Here is a 19,043-nt window from a genome sequence, read left to right on the forward strand (position 1 = left end):
CAGACTTCAGCCTCTTTTTTATTATTATGCAACCCCTGTCCCGACCACCTCCGGCTAAAGGCCTTGTGGGCCTACCGCTCACTCGTTCCGAGAATTGAAAATAAAAAGAATGACCAGACTAGACTAGGCCCTAGCCTACTATAAAACCGCATTTCATGACATTATTGTCAATTGTTTGTCATAGGGTCTATTCCCCAACAGATCAGCATCAGCTTGGTTCACTGACGGAAATTTCTCTGCATGCATGCAGCCCTGTCTAAACGGGAGTCCAGTCCTAGTCCAGTTTTTTTTGCAATAGGCCTAACTGTCGCTTATCCAAAAACGACTGTTTGGGGCAATTCGGAGTGAAGTGCTTTGCTCAGGGCACAACGATGATCTCCAATGATCGAACTCACAACATTTAATGCTACTGCCACTCTACCCAGATCTAATAGGCAGTCTACATGCCACACAACCTCTTGTGCAGACCATGCCCTTCTCAACTGGACAATGCAATAAAGGCATTGTTAAGGCCTCTGCTTGTGTAGTGAGACCTGCAGAAAATTCAAAATACAGGAGCAGCACATAGGCCTATGGGTTTCAATCAGCCAAAGAAGACACGTGTTTATGTAAGCGTTTTGACTTTATTTGAAAGTATAGTGTTTATGCTAGTTTTGACAAAAGCATATGCAAAATTCCATATAACATAACATCAGTCCAAACAGGTGACAGGTAGCTGTTAGCTTCTGGGTGTTGAGGCATTTTTCTTCACACTTGCGTTTGGTCGGTTTCTGGTATGTGTTTGCTGTCCTCTTCTGGGTGCACCAAGCTTTTTGTCATTCTCTTTTGAAGGGTTTGAAAGCTTCCGCAGCACATCTAGAAGACAAGACAGTAAAATGTTACAGTACATGACCTAGGCCTACAGTACAATTAAGATATTGATACTAGTGGCAGTTGATTAACTTCCTTATGCTAAATCATCTTTGATGATGTATGGAATAACCTTTTGAACAATGTTGCTGAGCAGCCATAACCAGTTCGCTATGTTCCGATTGGATGATCTTAAGGACCTTTTATTTTGCCTATTGATTAAAATTCTCTTCAAACTGGAAAGACACAAAAATGTCACCCAATAACAATGGGAATGTGGCAGAGCCACAATGTGATGGAACATTGCCTGGAAACATTGCTCAAAAAGTTGCTTTGTGTATCAGTAGTCTACTCATAAAGGGACAATAACTTCAGAGAAATGGCCATAAACCTTAGCCTAATAAATGAAACATTATCTATCCTCCCCTACTTCCTCAGTCCCAGTTCAGTGGGAATGACCCAGAGGACCGAGGAAGGAAGGAAGGGAGGATAGATAAGAGGACGAATGAGAAGCACCCAGTATGTGTGGAGGTGCTTCCTTACCTGCTAGCTCCGGATGCATCCTGCCCACGTCAGCAAGCAGTGGGACGTACCTCTGGACCTCAGCTCCTTCAGAAGAACCTATGGACAAGGCAGTGGTGAGAAGCAATGGAATACATTGGGATTATGCATTTAAAACACAAAATGAAAGTAACTGTATTAAATACAGTTACAATTTAAATGTGTTATTCAGAATACACGTAGGCTAAAGGATGGCTTTAAAAAAATTTTATTAAGTGAAGGCCTAAGCTTTTCAAACTGGAATTAAAGTATTTATTTAACTAAACCATGTGCATTTCTCAGGTGTCTCCGTTCAAAGGTGATTGAAAAGTATAAGTGAGATGACGGATACTAACAAAATGTTCAAGTCACCGCACCGAACATTCAGTGAAATCCAACGGCTGTGCTGGTAAATATTATGTATATTAAAAACAGTCTTTAAATTGTTTGGACAACGTTAAGTTTGGTATTGATTTAACCATGTGATAGGTTACTGATACTGATGTTGTAGGTAAATGATGTTTATGTTTTTTTTATGTTTTTTTTAATTATTTTTTATTATTATACATATGCCTATATCAATCTATCCTTACTGTGTTGTTAACAACACAGCTGTGTACAAGTAAGATGGGAGTGAACAAAACCACATAAGCTCTATCCGTGGACAAGATGATTACACCTTTCATGCTGCCCCGTCATACCAAGCAGGTGAAAGATTGTTATGTCCACATCTCAGCGTTACTCAGGACACTTTCACTTTTTGAATGAAAACAAGGGGGGATGATTCCAGTTCGCTAACTACACTCACTGAGTCAATATTGATTATAAAGGGAGGGAAGCTCTCCTGACACAACTGTAATCCCAGGTCATCAGACAGAATGCAAACATACGGTTGTCAAAGACAACATTGTTGCACACGGCACCCATTACTGCAGGACAGATGAGGGTGGCAGGTTCAGATGACTGCGCATGCAGGTGACCAAGAGAAAGTCTCACCTCCGTTTGGATAAAAGAATGTCACCTTTAAAAAGTATCATTTGAAAAGCATTTATACGGGCCAACTCAGAGCATGCAGACCTTAGTTCCTTTCCAGTGTCCTCCAGTGTCGAATGTCATTGCACAGACCTATGTTCAATATCCATTATTACCTTACCGCAGGAGCGGACTGGCCTGGATGTTTTGGAAAAGTCTGTCTATGGCCATTGGCCTGGCTCAATGCTTCATCAGCCATGTAGTCTCGTGTTTAGCTCTCCAAATAAGTGCACTTCACTTAGACCTATCAGTGGACTATGTCTACATTATCAGTTGTGATTGTCATTCAAGAAACGTTTGTGCCATTGCATTTTCAATATGTACAGTAGGATAGGCCAGTGGAATATTCCATGTAATAGGCTACACAGTTCTGCAGTATACCCACTTAAAAAGCATCACGATTTATATAACCACTTAAAATATCCAGGGATATCCACATACATTTGTGATAGATTTTTGAAATTACATATTTTTCCCTAACAACATGTGATAGTCATTTGAGAGTGGATATGGAAAAAACATTCTCGTTCAATAGGACAGCACTCTTACACCAGTTACACTGAGCACTAGGCATAAGCAATATCACAGTCATTACAGCAAACTGCAGCAAACTAGCAAGTTGAAAATGTCTCCATGGCAATTGTATTCTTAATTCAGTTTAGATCTGTTACCAGTATCAATGTTTGTTGCTGTGTGTGTGTGTGTGTGTGTCTGTGTGTGTGTGTGTATGTGTGTGTGTGTGTGTGTGTGTGTGTGTGTGTGTGTGTGATGGCATACAGTTTGAAAAAAAAAGTCCTTGCGCAAAACAGACAGGTTGTTTAGGTCGGTTATAATTAGGTAAGAACTACCACATATTTCCAAGGAATAGCTCTGTTAGTTCCCTTTTGGTAAGACCGTTCGATGTTCGATGGTTTTGGTTGGCTCACCCACAGAAGTGCTAACTGATGCAACTGATGTTGGTCCATATGCAACTACAGTCCCACAGCTAACGTTAGTTGAGTCAGCCATATATCTTGATAATATGTACTTTGCACCAACCTCACCAAGTTGAAGGCTTTGAGTAAGTGCAATGTCTGTTGGTCTTAAAGCAACACTAAACTCTTGTAGGCTACATTAAAACACTGTTTCCAAAATCATTTCAGTGGTTCAGGGTGAATGGCACTTCTGCATTAATCATAATGATTATTTTTGTCAAATCTGACTGACTATTTTGAATATCTCTTTAGCATTTCACTGGCATCATATTGTGAGACTGTGTCATGATAAACAGCTGTGTGTGTGTGTGTGTGTGTGTGCGTGCATACAAATCCCTGCCTTATGGTATGCAGGGATGAGGGACTACAACATTCTCCAGTACTGTGTCAGTTGTCCTTTACCGTTAGAGGACTAACACAGCAGACAAAGAAGAGGACGGTCCAGACACACAGCAGACGAAGAAGAGGACGGTCCAGACTAAAGGAAACAAGACTCACCTCTCGCCAGCATGAGGATGTAGGTTTGTCTCTCCCGCAGAAGAGTGCAGGTCGAGTCCAGGCTCTGCTCACTCTCCGGCAGACCCATCAGCTCCCCACACTTATCCATCAGATCCACATGGTCTAGAGATCACATTTACATACAGACTAATCAGATCCACATGGTCTAGAGATCACATTGACAGACTAATCAAATCCTGTATAGATCCCATATTAATAAAATCCACACTCCTCAGATCCACACTGTGTACAGAGCATATTTACAGGTATAGAAATCACCTTGTGGATCCACTTGGCATCGTTCTTTCAAAGAGTGGATGAAGTTCATGATCCTGCAGTCAAGGTTGAAGAGTTCCACTCTTCCCTCTCAAAACACATTAGAGTTCAGTTGTATTAATAACATTATCAAAAAGTCTCCTTTGAAACACTTCATCACAGTCTCTGGTTGAAGATCTGATAAATGTGTCAAGAACAGTGCTATGATGATCCCGGTACAGCGAGTCCCTCACCCCATACACACACACACACACACACACACACACACACACGAGTGCATACTCACCACCATGCAGCACAGTGATGAACATCTCTACTGTGCGTCCGCAGGCACACACTCTCTATCCATCCTGTGTGTGTGTGTGTGTGTGTGTGTGTACACCCTCACACACCTCTCCCTGCCGTCAGGGCGGGTGGGCAGAGTATGAGTTTACAAGGGCACGTTAACAATAGGGGGGTGTTAAATCAGTGTTGTTGACGACAGCCTGCTTAGAGACGAGAGCTTGGCTCTGACTGAAGGGAAGGTGGCCCTGAATAGCTGCTGCTGTGGCACTGTGACAGTGCAGTGCAGTGTACGACAGAGTTTACAGTCCCTCAGAAAAATAAACAATAATAAAAAAAAAACCACACAGATCATATTACAGGACAAGGGAGCACAAACCCCACGAGACCAATATCGGAGAAAAAGCAGACTGATATGGTGAGCTATATTTACTAACGTGGTTTAGTACTGTAGCCCCGCTCTGGTGTGAAACAGAGATCTTTTATGAGGAAACACAGTGTGGTTAGTCTCCATGGAGTTTGCACACAGGCTGTCTGCTGCTCTGGACTTCACTTAAAAGCACTTAAGTTGCCTTGGGAGGACAGACCGCAGTCTAATAGGCTGCATGATAAGACCAGATATGATGGATGAGGAGGTTGCACGATGAGGCTGCACAATGAGGCTGCATGAACAGGTTGCATGAATAGGCTGCATAATCAGGCCACACTTCAGTCAGAGTGCATGATTATGTGACAGACATGACTGATCCTCCACACATCTAGTGCAAGCAACAGCAGAGGACCCTGATCTCCCCCTGAATCCACTGTTCACACCGCTGCCAATGGCCAGCACATGGCCACAGACACAAGGCGTTAAGATGGGAAAGAGCTTGTTTGTTTCAGCAGACATTTTGCCCCTTTGGACATTAACACTGTATATACAGTCAGTATCTATATTATTCGTTCTACTCTTACAATGCTATACGCATTATGCACCACCGGCCTATACTTTGTATATCACATTGCACTTTTCTGCTTTTTTGTACTTCTGGTTAAACGCATACTGCATTTTGTTGTCTTTGTAGCCTACTTGTAGTCTGCACAAAGACAATAACGTTGAATCTAATCTAATTTAATCTAATTGCTGAACTTCACAGGCTAACCCGCTAGGACTGCAGCGCCAATCCACAATCACTCGTGTTAATGTGGTATGTTATTTGCTGTGATGTGACTATCTCTGTCTCTGTATGCTATATGCCTATGTATGGAATAGGTACAGACATGTGAATGCATACATATCCCTCTGGGACATTAAAGATGACCTATATCTACACATACTGTATATGAAAGGAATTATTGACTCTTTTACTAATGTTTGCCATCCTCTGCATGCATAGCCTCTGAGCAGACACAGACCATGGCTCTGTGTGTTACTGAATGCTATCTATAGCCTGAGGAGTTAGTTGTTCAGTCAGACATTAGCACTCTTCCTCCATTGCTCAGACTGACTGTCCAGGACAGTTGGTTCCCAAGCTGAACTTTCTTTGCCCCCTCTGGTGTTCGGTGGACATCCTGAACTTGCGTTGCCCCCTCGCAGCCCACTGTGGGGTGTTGGAGGGGCATCCCTCTGTTAGTGGTGCCCATTCTGGCGTCTAGCCACGGCTCTCCCTCCTCTCCCGCTGCAACGGTTCATTCGGACGGGAGGTCAAAGCACCGTCCCCGTGCTGTGCTGCTTGAGTGGGCAGAGCTGTTCTAATCACAATGAGTCATTCATAGACCTAATGATTGGTTACAGGCTTTCTCATCGCCACAATGCCACAACACGTTTTTTTTTTACCCAATGCAGAGAAACTGTCATGGCGAAAGCCCATATACAGTCCTATGTAGAAATTCTATTTGTGGTTCATGGACTAGAGCCTTTTGTTTGTTGTGGAGCTCTTATGCTCCTGACAGCTTTTATGTGTGGAGGAGTTTTTGGGGATTTTCTGGAGTGTTGTTTGCTGTTTCCATGTGTTTTGGAGTTCTTTGGAATGTTCCAGAATGCCACGGTGCGTTTTCTGGGGTATTCTGTCGGTACTGAGTGCTGACTTGTTGGCCCCCTTGATTCCAGGGGATGGCTGAAGAGCAGCAGGAAGTTGAGGGGACACTGCCGTGCGTGACTGGAGGCATGAGTAGAAGAGGGAGAATGTCCCAAGGGGCAGACCACTACACTCCCCCTCTCCCCAACAACAACACCATCTGTCTTTTCACCCATCTTTCTGAGAAATTAAAAAAACAATTTCTACAGCCTCACACAGATCACTTAGTGACCCTACTGACTGGTCACCAGAACTGGACAGGGAAGTTTACCAATTAATGATGGGAAGAAAACACGAGGTGAGATAGAGGTGCATAGCTGTACATCATACTGTATGTAGAAATGAGAAAAAACATACAGTATATAATTCTCTGCAAACCACCCCCAAGGAAAATGCAGTGAGTTCCTATTCATTTGTTTGCGTAAAATACATGGATCACACAAAAACAACATGACATTACAGAGATTAAATGACTGGAGGATATCCCATCAAATGACCAGTGAACATTAATAACGTAATAAGGAAATGCCAATTATTGTCCGGTTCCATGCAGGTTTGATTTGATATTACTCTATAATGTCCACCAACATTCCTGTTGGTGCTGTCTGTTGACAAAACAACTGTCTCTATGCAACAATCTCCTTCCCCACAGGAATACAGCCTTGATTACTCCAGTTCAATCCTGTCTGATAAAGCCATCCTCTAGCTCACTCTACACTTCCTCACTCTATCTGTTGGGGATACATGGACTATCTACTCTCCTTGTCCACTACAGACTGTCCACCACTCTCAGTATCCCCCAGTACAGACTGTCTCCAGACTACCAACTGCTCTCTATCTAACCTACAGACTATCTCTATCTAACCTACAGACTATCTACTGCTCTCTATGTAACCTACAGACTATCTACTGCTCTCTATTTAACCTACAGACTACAGTATCTACTGCTCTCTAACAGACTATCTGATGTAACCTACAGACTATCTACAGTACTGCTCTGTAACCTACAGACTATCTACTGCTCTCTATCTAACCTACAGACTATCTACTGCTCTCTACGTAACCTACAGACTACTCTCTGTGTAACCTACAGACTATCGACTTCTCTACCTACAGACTATCGACTGCCCTCTATGTAACCTAGAGTTCATATGAGAAACTCTACACAACTCAGATCCCCAAATCTCTTGAAATTCCAGTCCACAGGGAGAGGCCTCAGGCCGAGAGACTGAATGAACAGGTACAAGCAGATACTTTACCTAGACACAGTGCTGTATCAAAGACAAACACTTCCATGTTAATTAATCTCTAATATCTAGCAATATCTAGTGGTGAGTAAATGAAAACATGAGCCAAATAATTCTGCATGACAATGAACTGGGTGCAGGCATTCCATGAAGCGCCTGACATTTGTTTTAATCATGGTTGCAGTGCAGTGGTGACACAAGTGATCATGAGTTCAAGCATTCTCCATTCTGCAGCTCCTTATCATTGGAATAACATGCATGAAACATTTTTCCCAGTGAAAACGCCATCGTCACCCCATGTGGGACTAACTGATTGGAGGCTAGGGGAAGAGTTTGCTAATAGAGTTGCCCAGTTGTGGGCTTGTTGTACTTTTATCATCATGTTGTAGTTCCTTTGTAGTCCATGTGGACATTCATGTCCGACAACTTTAATGTGAACTTGGGAATTTACCGATCTTGTTGCTTGAAATCGGCATCTCCTCCTTGCACATGAACGCGTACAGTCGGAAAAACAACGCAATCACAGGGGACGGTCCCTAATATTCCCAGGTGGCATTAGAATGTTCAGAATCAGTGCCTGCTTAGCCTCCCGTGCCTCACTAGAATGCCAAGGTTCTGACTTGAGAGTGGAGGCACGGGCAGCATCTGAATTTAAATGCACAACACTTAACTGTCTTCACTTTAGAATCCTGCTGTCCCCCCCTCTGCTTTGACACATGCAGTCATTGACTTCAACAGGGCTAATAGCATGGGCAGTCCCAGAGAGCAACGGAGTTAGAACCTGCCTCAGGAAAGCTCAGCCAGCTGCAGTTGGTGGCCGATGTACGCTGAGTTGAAGGAGCCCTGAGTGCCCGGAGTAGCGCCCCCTGTTGACTAGGTAAGAGTGAATGCAATGCACACGTGGCCAACTTCAAAGCACACGTTGTGATGCCGACTGTCTGTTGAGTCTTGTTGGGTCACTTTGCCTGTGTGGTAGGAAAAATGATGCACTACTATGCATACGGCAATGACTGCCCACCGTCATTGCCGTATGCATAGTACATTACATTGTCTACATTAAAGCGTAAACAAAGTGGTCCTAGCTTACAATTTCTGAACTATTCTTGCTCACTAAAGACAGTGTATAATATATCTACTTCTAATCAAGAATGTGTTTGATAACAAGTTGCAAATGACGGGCATTATCAATCCTTTTGGTTGTGGTGTTTATAGATCCAGTCCTCCAGGCAAAACACTAAGTACCAGGATTGTATCTCCTTACAGGAATATTGGATGATTACTCTGTGCTTCTTAGGAACAATAGGCAAGCTAAACATCCAGTTAGAGCAAGCTGTTTCCCGATGGCTCCAAACTAGCCAACGGATGTCCGTCTGTGTTGGCGGAGCTGCAAACAGCGCACTGACAGGAGCTACAGATGCTCATCGACCAGCCAGACGTTATCAGCCGCGGCCCCCTATTAAGGCCAGGGTTACTGTTAGGTGAAGGGTTGGAGCTGGAGGTTGCCCTGAGCAGTAGGGGAAAGATCGCCGCCCTGTCTGCTGTTCCGGGACTGCAGCAATATGCTGGCTTGTGTGGCATTGTCAGAGAGGGGGGCAGTGGCAGGGGCCATGAGGGGAGGCCAGTGTGGGCCTGGTTCTGTCCAGGGCTGGTCTGGGTCAGGTCTAGCGCCCCCTGCTGGCTCAGTGCTCTCGCAGCTGCTGCTGCTGCTGCGCTCCACGTAGAGGTCGCGGCCGTTGACCTTCAGGCTGCAGGTGTCGGCGACGCTGGTGCGGGTGGACGCCCGCGTGCTCATGCCGCTCGAGCTCGGCAGCGGCTCGCGCCAACCAAGGACGTGGTGGCGCACGATCCGGCGGAAGGTGTGGCGGAACTCGCGTATGCGGTAGGCGTAGATGAAGGGGTTGACCACGGAGTTGGCGTGCGAGAGGAGGATGGCGATGTACATGACCGGGGCGGGCGCGTGGGCACACCGCGGGCAGAAGAGCGTGAAGCAGTTGATGATGTGCAGCGGGAGCCAGCACACGGCGAACAGGCCCACGATGATGGCCAGCGACTTGGCCGCCTGGACCTCCCGCTGCAGCGTGGAGCGCGAGCGGTGCTCGCACGACGCCGCCTTCTGCTCGATGCACTTGAGCTGCCGCCGCGCCGCCATGAAGATGCACAGGTAGATGCCCAGCATGAGCAGCAGGGGCAGCAGCACGCAGGCGAAGAAGTTGAAGTAGACCATGTAGTCCATCACCACCACCTCCTCAAACAGGCAGTGCATCATGCCCTCGGGGCAGCTGGAGCTGGAGTTGGAGATGGAGGTGGGCATTTCTGGGGTCACTTTGTGCCAACCCAGCATGGGCGTGAGGCCAATGACCACGGAGAGGACCCAGCACACGGCGATGATGCCTTTGGCGCGCTGTCCCGTCACCAGGCCGTTATACCTGCAGACGGAGAAGAGATGGAGATGCAATCAGCAGGGCTACAGAGGACAGATTGGGCTTCTAGATTCTAAAAGGGGCTGTCATTCTAATGATATGGAAGAATTATTACAATTATGTAAATTAAAATTAGCGATTATGTAAATCAAATTAGTGATAATTCTTCCATATCAAAAGAGTTAGTAGTATCGCAATAATAACGATACTGTACTGTAAATTAAAATGTTTAACCATCTGTCTGTGTGCAGTTTTTTTTATGTATATTTTTTATATGCATCTTAGCATTTGCATAACTGTGTGTGCAAACTGTTCTTTATTTCAGTCGAACACATCTATTTAGATACAGTGCAACAGGAGTGTTGGACTGTTGTGTGTAGATTGAAGAGAGAAAAGAAACATAACAAAGCCTAAGCTTAGCCTGAGCCTAAAACATAACAAATGTGGAAAACTTGAAAGGGTCTGAATACTTTCCGGTTGCACTGTATATGACAACATAATGGGTTAACATTTCTTAATATTAGAAATAAATACTGAAATTTAAACATTGTAGAAATATTTTTCCTATATATTTTTCATACAGTGATCTCGCCATTTCTCATCAGAATATCAACGTACTGTACGCCACATCGCCCAAGGTTGATATGCAATTACTGAGCCCACAGCATCACACAGTAGTGAAGGTGATTATGCTTCGGGCTGTTGTTAGCTTCTCTGATTGTGTTCTCTTTTTGCGGTCTTGCACAGATGTTGCTGGCGGCATGACGTTATGGGGTTGGAATTAGTCCAGTCTGATGTCCCATGAAACATCTTGCAAGCGCATTTTTCTGCTGTGGCGCTTTTCTGGGAACCTAGAGTCACTCTGAGGACATTGAGCAAATTCAGAATAGAATATTCTAGTCTCCCGTTGCTTCTTTTGATCATCAGAATGAAGCCAATGATGATTTTCTCATGCACAAGAACTACGATGGATTGGTGTAAAAAGCCAACCAAGATGGCTGACACAAGCCACTGGGGAGACATCCTAGCCTATAGGCCCCTGGTGACATAAACTACACTTTCACTTCCAAAGACGGCACCCAGACCGAATCAAACGCCCAGCTTTCAAACACACATTGCCTAGGAGAGTTAAAAATGTGCTCTTCCAATCTGCTAGGACCTGGGTCTCATCGGTATAATAAAAGTACGGAATGCTGTCTGAAATGTCAGTGCTGGAGCGAGAGCGGCTATTTTCAGCCTCTGCTCTGCTCTGCTCTGCTCCGCTCCGCTCTCGGTGTGGGAGTCCAGCTGAGGCCGATGGCCTGCTGCAGTCGCATTCTCAGGATGTTAAAGTTCAGTGAGAAACACTGAGAAAACAGCGGCAGGCCACAGGGAACGCACTCGCTCACGCTGATGGGAGACACAGACTCTCTCTCTCTCTCTCTCTCTCTCTCTCTCTTACACTCTCTCTCACACACACAAACACAGATAAACACACTCACACACGCACAGAAACACGCACACACACATTCCATCTAATGTCTTAGCGCAGGTAGTACTGAAAGCCCCTCCTCCTTGGTCTGTAGATCGAGGATGAAAGGGAACTGACCGCCAGCCAATAAGGCGGTTATCATACTGATGCCTGCTATGTTCTCTGTAGATAGCCTGATTAAAGCCAGACTCATTCACTGGGGATTCACGATTGGAATACGTTTTAAACACTACCATGGCGACTGGTGTAGACTTTGCGTTACTTCCTACTTCGCCTAGTGAATTTATGGTGTTCCAGACTTGTATCTCCCTGAAAGGAGATCTAGATGAGCGTGGCCAGGTTAATCTGCAGTCCTGATGAGTACAGTACAGTAGATGCTTAGAGCTGGTATCTGTAGAATTGTAAAGGTGGTAGCGTAGTGGGTGTGCAGACTTCAGCCAAGGGAATTACCAACAATTCATAATGTTGTGATGTGAAACACAGGATTACTCAAAGCCAGTAATCAAAGGAACACAAAGAAGACAAGGCCCAGGAAACAGGACCATGGGAATATAGGACCCTGGGAACACAGGACCCTTTCACTGGGGAATATAGGGCCCTGAGGGCATAGGACTCTTTGTCATGCTCCCGTTCTCTACCATGTCGATCCCAACATCGCATAGAGCACCTTTAATATAATCTTTACGAAGCCAATTTGATGGTAAACAAACTTGTAATAGGGGAATCGTTGACCTAGCATAGCTGTACCAACTTCAAGAATAGTTGACCTGAAGACCTGAGGAAGGTTAGTGAAGATTCCTAAAGCATGATGGGGAGATGGCTGCTAAGAAAGATATCTGTAAAAGCCTCATGGTGAGATGGTAAGAGAGATGCTATCTACGTATATGCAGAAGCCTTATGGGCATATGCTAAGAGAGATATCTGTAAAAGCCTCATGGTGAGATGGTAAGAGAGATGCTATCTATATACACAGAAGCCTTATGGGCAGATGCTAAGAGAGATGGGCTGAATCTCGATGTCCCCCAGAAGGTCTAAGGCCTGAACCCTCACTTAAATTGTGACCATTCAAAGCAAAATCAGTCGTTTTGTGTACAACGTTATTTTGAGAAAATCCACAATAAACAAACTTCCGGGTTAAAATGTTGAATTTCGCGTTTTCGCATAATTCGACAGTATACAGTCTACAGTTTCATATCGTGAACTAATTTTATGGAAAACCATACGTCTTGACTGTTAAACCCGGCGAAGATTGCAGGAGAACCATGTCAACTTTGGATGCGGTTAGCTTAGCGATAGTTTGTGTAATACCCTCGATGTACATATCATTGGAAAGCTTAGTTTATGGCCGTTCACGTGAGCACAATAACTTCATTTTGTACGTTTTACCGAAAAAACTGGTTTCGCTTTGCAGGGTCACAATTATGCCGATTTTTCACATCAAGCTCGTTCACATCGTTTGTTGAGGTCACCGCGTGCTGTTAGAACAAACAATCCCCCCCAAACACAATTGGTTCTACCCAGTGTTGGGGAGTAACGCATTACATGTAATTGAGTTATGTAATTTAATTACAAAATAAACGTAACAGTAATATATTACAGTTACTATAGAAAAATGTGTAATTCAATTACAGGTACTTTTGAAATTGTTCAAAATTACAATTTGAATTACATCTCAATATTTTCAGCAAAACCTTGCAAATAATATTGTATGTAAAATAACCCTCCACAGCCATAGTTTGATACGGGACCTTCTGATAGGCTCTATCACGTCTACAGTGCCATCAGCGTAGGCCTACATGCCTGCCTGTAAACGTGTTATGATTATCATTATATTATCCTCACAAAAAATGTGATGCTAATTCATATTGAATGCCCTTGCTGCCTTGTGCGCTTGTACAGAACTGCTCGGCAGCCTGTAGACCAAAGGCCGAAATCTTTGCATGGATTTGGGGGCTAAATATATCATTAAAAAATCGGAAAAGTAATCAAAAAGTAATCAAAAGTAATTAGTTACGTTACTCAGAAAAAGTAGTTCAAATAGTTACACTACTATTACATTTTAAACAGGGTAACTTGTAACTGTAACACATTACATTTCTAAAGTAACCTTCCCAACACTGGTTCTACCCAGCTTGAGTTGCTGCAGCCAACAGCTAGAGCAGCCAGGCAGCTACAGTGCTACACTAATCTAGGGCCATGAGCATGAGCCCCAAAGTCCATGCCCCCAGAGTGTAGCACTGTAGCTGCCTTGCAACTCTAGCTGTTTATAAGTGATTGAGCTTGCGAGATGTTAAGGTTTAAACATGTTAATAAGAGGAATGGGGCAACACATGTGATCTACAGTATTATTAAATTGACACTAAAAATGTGTTGCACACATGTTTACTGATGTTTTTTTCAAGCTTTCAGCCGTCCTTAGCCCCGTGCTTCACACCTCACAACGCTATGAATTATTATGGTAATTCTCTTACAGTACAAGGAGTAGCCTACAAGTGCATAAATGGCTACTTACAAAAAAGGGTGCAGGCACGTTTGTGAGTGTGAGAGTGTGTGAGGGGGGACATTGAGATTCATCGATTCTCTCTGAAGCATGATGAGAAGACGTTGAGAGGGAGAGATGCTATCTGTAGAGGCCATCTGGGATGGTCATTGATGGGCATATCCAGCCTGGGACTCAGCACCGTGGGAATCACCGCAGACATGGATGAGACTGGACGTCCCCATAGGACTCAAGGACCCTTATGTCGGCCCAAAAATAGTAGCACGGCATTAATGCTCCAATCACTGAGCTGCGCCTCTTTAATAAGCACAAAATAAAGGTCTCGTGTTCACCAGAAAATCTGGGAACAGATCTGGGACCCAGAGACCTGTTTCGTCATGAAAAACCCATAAACCCATAAAATAACACTCTCCAAACCCATAAATAACACTCTCTCAACTAATGTTAGCCGCTCTCACGATAAAGGTGCCAGACAAACAAAAACTGTGAATCTTCAAAGTAACTGTCTGCACACTTCATCAGTCCTTTATGCAAGTTTTAATAGCCAGCCTAGCTATTAAAACTTGCATAGAGGACTGAAGTGTGCATACGGTTTATTTTGAAGAGCAAGTACTTAAGTAAAAAAACCTTCACTGCATGTCAACCAAAAACACCCCAAGAAGCCCTCATGGCTTTTGAAACTCTAATGGTGACAGGAGATGACCTCAACCCGTGCGCCTAAATTCACACCAAAGATCTGTGACAAGAAGCAGAAGGACTTGCAGAAGGACTTGCAGTGGTGTGAATGAAATGTTGCACGTCGTTGCCAGCTGTTGCAGCCGCAGCTTATTCATTGAGTTAATACAGGGGGGCAGTTAATATGCCATTAATGTGGTTTTGCTTCTTTCAATTTGCATAAAACACTGTCCTGCGGCTAAATGCACAATGTGGCTAATACACAGGAAATTACTGTAGTTTTGTTGCAGCTCATCTCGTTGCGAGCTTGAACCCCCGTTTTGCAACACACCCCGCAAGTTCTACAGGGCTTATACTGAGTTTGCTCAGTCACTTGCACTGGTGCGATTTGTCATTTGTGCAGGGCTTCAGGCATGCATGCATCTACACGCGTGTATGTGTTTGTTTGTGGCTGTGTATGTGTGGCTGCTTATCTGTGTGTTCTGTCTCATGGTGTGTGTGTGTATCTTTTCTGCAATTATGTGTATGGCTGTGGCTTATGCACCTGTGTGTGTGTGTGTGTGTGTGTGTGTGTGTGTGTGTGTGTGGCTGTGTGTTCTGTACCTGTGTGTGCGTGTGTGTGAGTGGCTGTGTTTTATGTACCTGTGTGAGTGTGGCTGTGGCTTATGCACCTGTGTGTGTGGGTATGTGTGTGTATGTGTGTGTCTTCCCTGAGTGGGATCTTGATGGCGATGTAGCGGCCTATAGTGATGTGTGTGTGTGTGTGTGTCTTGCCTAAGTGGAATCTTCATGGCGATGTAGTGGTGATGTGTGTGTGTGTGTGTGTGTGTGTGTGTGTGTGTGTCTTGCCTGAGTGGGATCTGTGATATGTGTGTGTGTGTCTTGCCTGAGTGGGATCTTGATGGCGATGTAGCGGTCTACAGTATAGCGATGTGTGTGTGTGTGTGTGTGTGTGTCTTGCCTAAGTGGGATTTTGATGGCAATGTAGCGGTCTATAGCGATGTATGTGTGCGTGTGTGTGTGTCTTGCCTGAGTGGGATCTTGATGGCGATGTAACGGTCTACATTGATGTTTGTGAGTGTGTGTGTGAGTGTGTGTGTGTGTGTGTGTGTGTGTGTGTGTGTGTATGTGTATGTGTGTGTGTGTGTCTATCTTGCCTTAGTGGGATCTTGATGGCGATGTAGCGGTCTATGACGATGTGTGTGTGTGTGTGTGTGTCTTGCCTGAGTGGGATCTTGATGGCGGTGTGTGTGTGTGTGTGTGTGTGAGTGTGTGTGTGTGTGTGTGTGCACGCATGTTCCTTGCCTGAGGTGTAGCGGTCTACAGTGATGTGTGTGCATGTGTGTGTGAGTGTGTGTGTGTGTGTCTCTTGCCTGAGGGCCATCTTGATGGCGATGTAGCGGTCTATAGCGATGTGTGTGTTTGTGTGTGTGTGTGTGTGTGTGTGTCTTGCCTGAGGGGTATCTTGATGGCGATGTAGCTAGGGTGACCACCTGTCCCGCTTTACGTTGTACTGTACAGCAATTTTACCCTTTGTCCCGCCTCACGCAAATTGAGCATCTGTCCCGCTTTTTCGTTCGACCCTGGCCAATTGAAAATAAATACACAGATACGCCCACAGGCGTAGTGTTAACTTAGCCTATGTCCAATAGTTCAAAGGAGAGCAATAAAATCGTTAGTCGATAGGCTGAGTCGTACGTCAATCAAACTGTTGCCTGGTGCACGAACGCCTCCGCAACGTTGTCCAAGATCTCAAATTGGAGAGCGCGCTCTTCGGTCAGATTAAGCAGCCATGGCCAGTGTGGCCACGAGAAAGAGAAGATGCACTTTTAGCGAATAGACCGCAACATATACTCTTGGCAAAGACCTGTAGACGGCGAAGCAGAGAGGGCATTTTGCATTTGCGTTTTTCTCTGGGGCATCGTGAAGAATACGATGTGAAGCGACATGGTGCAAGTGAGTCCTACAAAACTAAAAAAAACACTCCGAGAGCGCAGACCTAGGACAAGCGAAAACACAACCGCCTCCTCCTGGATAACTCCCATTTAATCGTTTCTTCCGTGGGTCATTTCAGACCTTTCCTGAAAATCCCATCCTTAACTTTTTGAGTTATCTTGCGAACCAACAGACAGACAAACAAACAGACAAACAAGCCCCGATGAAAATAACCTCCTTGGCAGATAATAAAAAACACATCAAAGAAACATGCAAATCATAAAAGATTCTGGTTTACCTATTTGCACTGAAATAGTTCAACTTTCTATGCAAGCCTCAACTATAGACTATAGGCCTTATATTTGGTTGAACTTAGGCTAGGTGGGTCTAATATTTTTTTGTGTGTGTTTGATTCACTGAGTGCATTCTTTCAGCTGCATAATGCCTGGTCCCTTGGACAGCTGACAATTTTGATAGTCCCAATAAAGATGAGATGTTGCGAAATTAATGTTTTGTCTTTTAGCCTAGGTAGTGTCTTAATCTTATGTCGGTAGATTAAAAAAAATGTTGCTTAGTAAATTAGATCTGGCAATATATCTTAAGTTTAAAGTTATTACGTCTGTCCCACATTGTCCCTCTTTACCATGCTACTTGTCCCACATTTTGTCTTACTGGAGGTGGTCACCCTAGATGTAGCGGCTTACAGCGATGTGTGTGTGTGTGTGTGTGTGTGTGTGTGTGTGTGTGTGTCTTGCCTAAGTGGAATCTTCATGGCGATGTAGTGGTGATGTGTGTGTGTGTGTGTGTGTGTGTGTGTGTGTGTGTGTGTGTGTGTGTGTCTTGCCTGAGTGGGATCTTGATGGCGATGTAGCGGTCTACAGTATAGCGATGTGTGTGTGTGTGTGTGTGTGTGTGTGTGTCTTGCCTAAGGGGCATCTTGATGGCGATGTAGCGGTCGATGGCGATGGCCAGCAGGCTGAAGATGGAGCTCTGCGTGAGCACGAGCACGAAGCACACGATGAACAGGCAGGCGTAGAAGCTGGAGCAGAAGCCCGTGCTGATGGCGATGGAGAAGGGGATGGCCACCACGCCCACCGCGATGTCCGCCACCGCCAGCGACACCACGAAGAAGTTGGTGATGCTCTGCAGGTTGCTGTTGAGCGCCACGGCCCAGCACACCAGCAGGTTGCCCAGCACGGAGAACAGGGCGATCAGGAGCTCCAGCAGGATGTAGACCACCGACGAGACATCAATCGGCATGGTGAGGGTCGCACGGCAACGCAGCGTCCATCACCCCGGCAACCTCTCCTCCCCCTCCCCCCCCCCCCACCAGGCACGCCAGAGGCCTGCCCAGCCAAGCATCCACCTCCGCCAGGCGCTTAGCCCCCAGACAGCCCCAACTATATTCCAAACAAATATTCCAGACAGGCGGATGAGTTGTGACCAGACTCTGAGTCACCTCGCGCTACGTGGCTGGTTAGAATCCAGACACACACCGTTGCTCAAAAGTCTCCCATTCCTAATCCACAGCTACTTCCTGAAGGGAACGTCGACGTATTCCTGTTGGTGCTGATGGAGTCACATCCTCCCACGCAGAAGAGAACACGCGTTCATACTCGACGCTGACGGAGTCTCCAACCTCCGTGAACTCGCTCCACTCCACTCCAGCAGTCTCAGGTCACATGACACTCAACGGCAGGCTGGAGGCCTACGAGTGGACAGAGCAATCATCTACATGTCAAGCAATCACTCACAAATGATAAAGAAATAATAATAAAAAAAACATTGTCAACATAGAGCCAATTTCTTTTTTAATAATGTCTTATTGATGTCTAGTGATTAATGACTAATGACTGTGTACTTATCAAGCTCCTATATGGCGGAAAGACCTCCAGCTCCGTTTGTTTCAATAAACACAGTTCCATGGCATAGGTGAAGGCCTTGGCCATTAATTACTTTGGGTTAATGTGTAAGTGAATCTAAATGATGCCAGCCAAGAGGTAAACATATCAGAGAATTATCCAATCAATTAGAGGAAGAGCAACTGCATTATACACACAGAGGCCCATGTATTCATTTACTATATAATCAAATAGAGTTCACATGACGCATCACCAGAGAGTGATGTGGTATTTCCTCATATCAGGCAGAACTGATCTCTTCCTCCTCCTCAGCCTCAGCTGTCCTCGGTCTCACACACACAACAGAAAAATCCACCGAGCCTGCTGCAGTGGAGCACGCGCAGGCCTCCCTGAGGTAAAGCCCCTGGCATATTAACTGGATTACC

At 45.1% G+C, this 19,043-nt stretch overlaps 2 protein-coding genes and 1 long non-coding RNA gene across 5 annotated transcripts; 1 reads left to right on the forward strand and 2 right to left on the reverse strand.

The window, feature by feature from the left end:
* The first annotated feature begins 34 nt into the window (after nucleotides 1-34).
* On the forward strand, nucleotides 35-4,016 carry LOC134089137 (uncharacterized). Of its 2 annotated transcripts, XR_009940023.1 has the most exons (4): nucleotides 35-608; nucleotides 1,288-1,487; nucleotides 1,693-1,798; nucleotides 3,750-4,016. It is a non-coding gene; the product is annotated as an uncharacterized LOC134089137 (long non-coding RNA). The 2 variants fall into 2 exon arrangements; XR_009940024.1 differs by lacking the exon at nucleotides 3,750-4,016 and having other exon boundaries at nucleotides 1,693-1,812.
* LOC134089135 (uncharacterized) lies at nucleotides 610-4,578 on the reverse strand. 2 transcript variants are annotated; one of them, XM_062543467.1, is made up of 5 exons: nucleotides 4,456-4,578; nucleotides 4,173-4,259; nucleotides 3,894-4,016; nucleotides 1,393-1,470; nucleotides 610-855 (listed from the first exon to the last, which is right to left on the reverse strand). In XM_062543467.1, the coding sequence occupies exons 1-5, from the start codon at nucleotides 4,478-4,480 to the stop codon at nucleotides 719-721; spliced, it is 450 nt and encodes a 149-aa protein (XP_062399451.1). In that variant the 5' UTR covers nucleotides 4,481-4,578; the 3' UTR covers nucleotides 610-718. The 2 variants fall into 2 exon arrangements, with proteins under 2 accessions (XP_062399451.1, XP_062399453.1); XM_062543469.1 differs by having other exon boundaries at nucleotides 4,173-4,252; nucleotides 4,456-4,510.
* Nucleotides 4,579-7,943: 3,365 nt separating this feature from the next.
* adora2aa (adenosine A2a receptor a) lies at nucleotides 7,944-18,021 on the reverse strand. Its single transcript, XM_062544085.1, has 2 exons — nucleotides 17,682-18,021; nucleotides 7,944-10,181 (listed from the first exon to the last, which is right to left on the reverse strand). The coding sequence occupies exons 1-2, from the start codon at nucleotides 18,014-18,016 to the stop codon at nucleotides 9,230-9,232; spliced, it is 1,287 nt and encodes a 428-aa protein (XP_062400069.1). The 5' UTR covers nucleotides 18,017-18,021; the 3' UTR covers nucleotides 7,944-9,229.
* Nucleotides 18,022-19,043: the final 1,022 nt, after the last annotated feature.

This window comes from Sardina pilchardus, chromosome 8 (genome assembly GCF_963854185.1).
Source record: "Sardina pilchardus chromosome 8, fSarPil1.1, whole genome shotgun sequence".
Lineage (NCBI taxonomy): Eukaryota > Metazoa > Chordata > Actinopteri > Clupeiformes > Clupeidae > Sardina > Sardina pilchardus.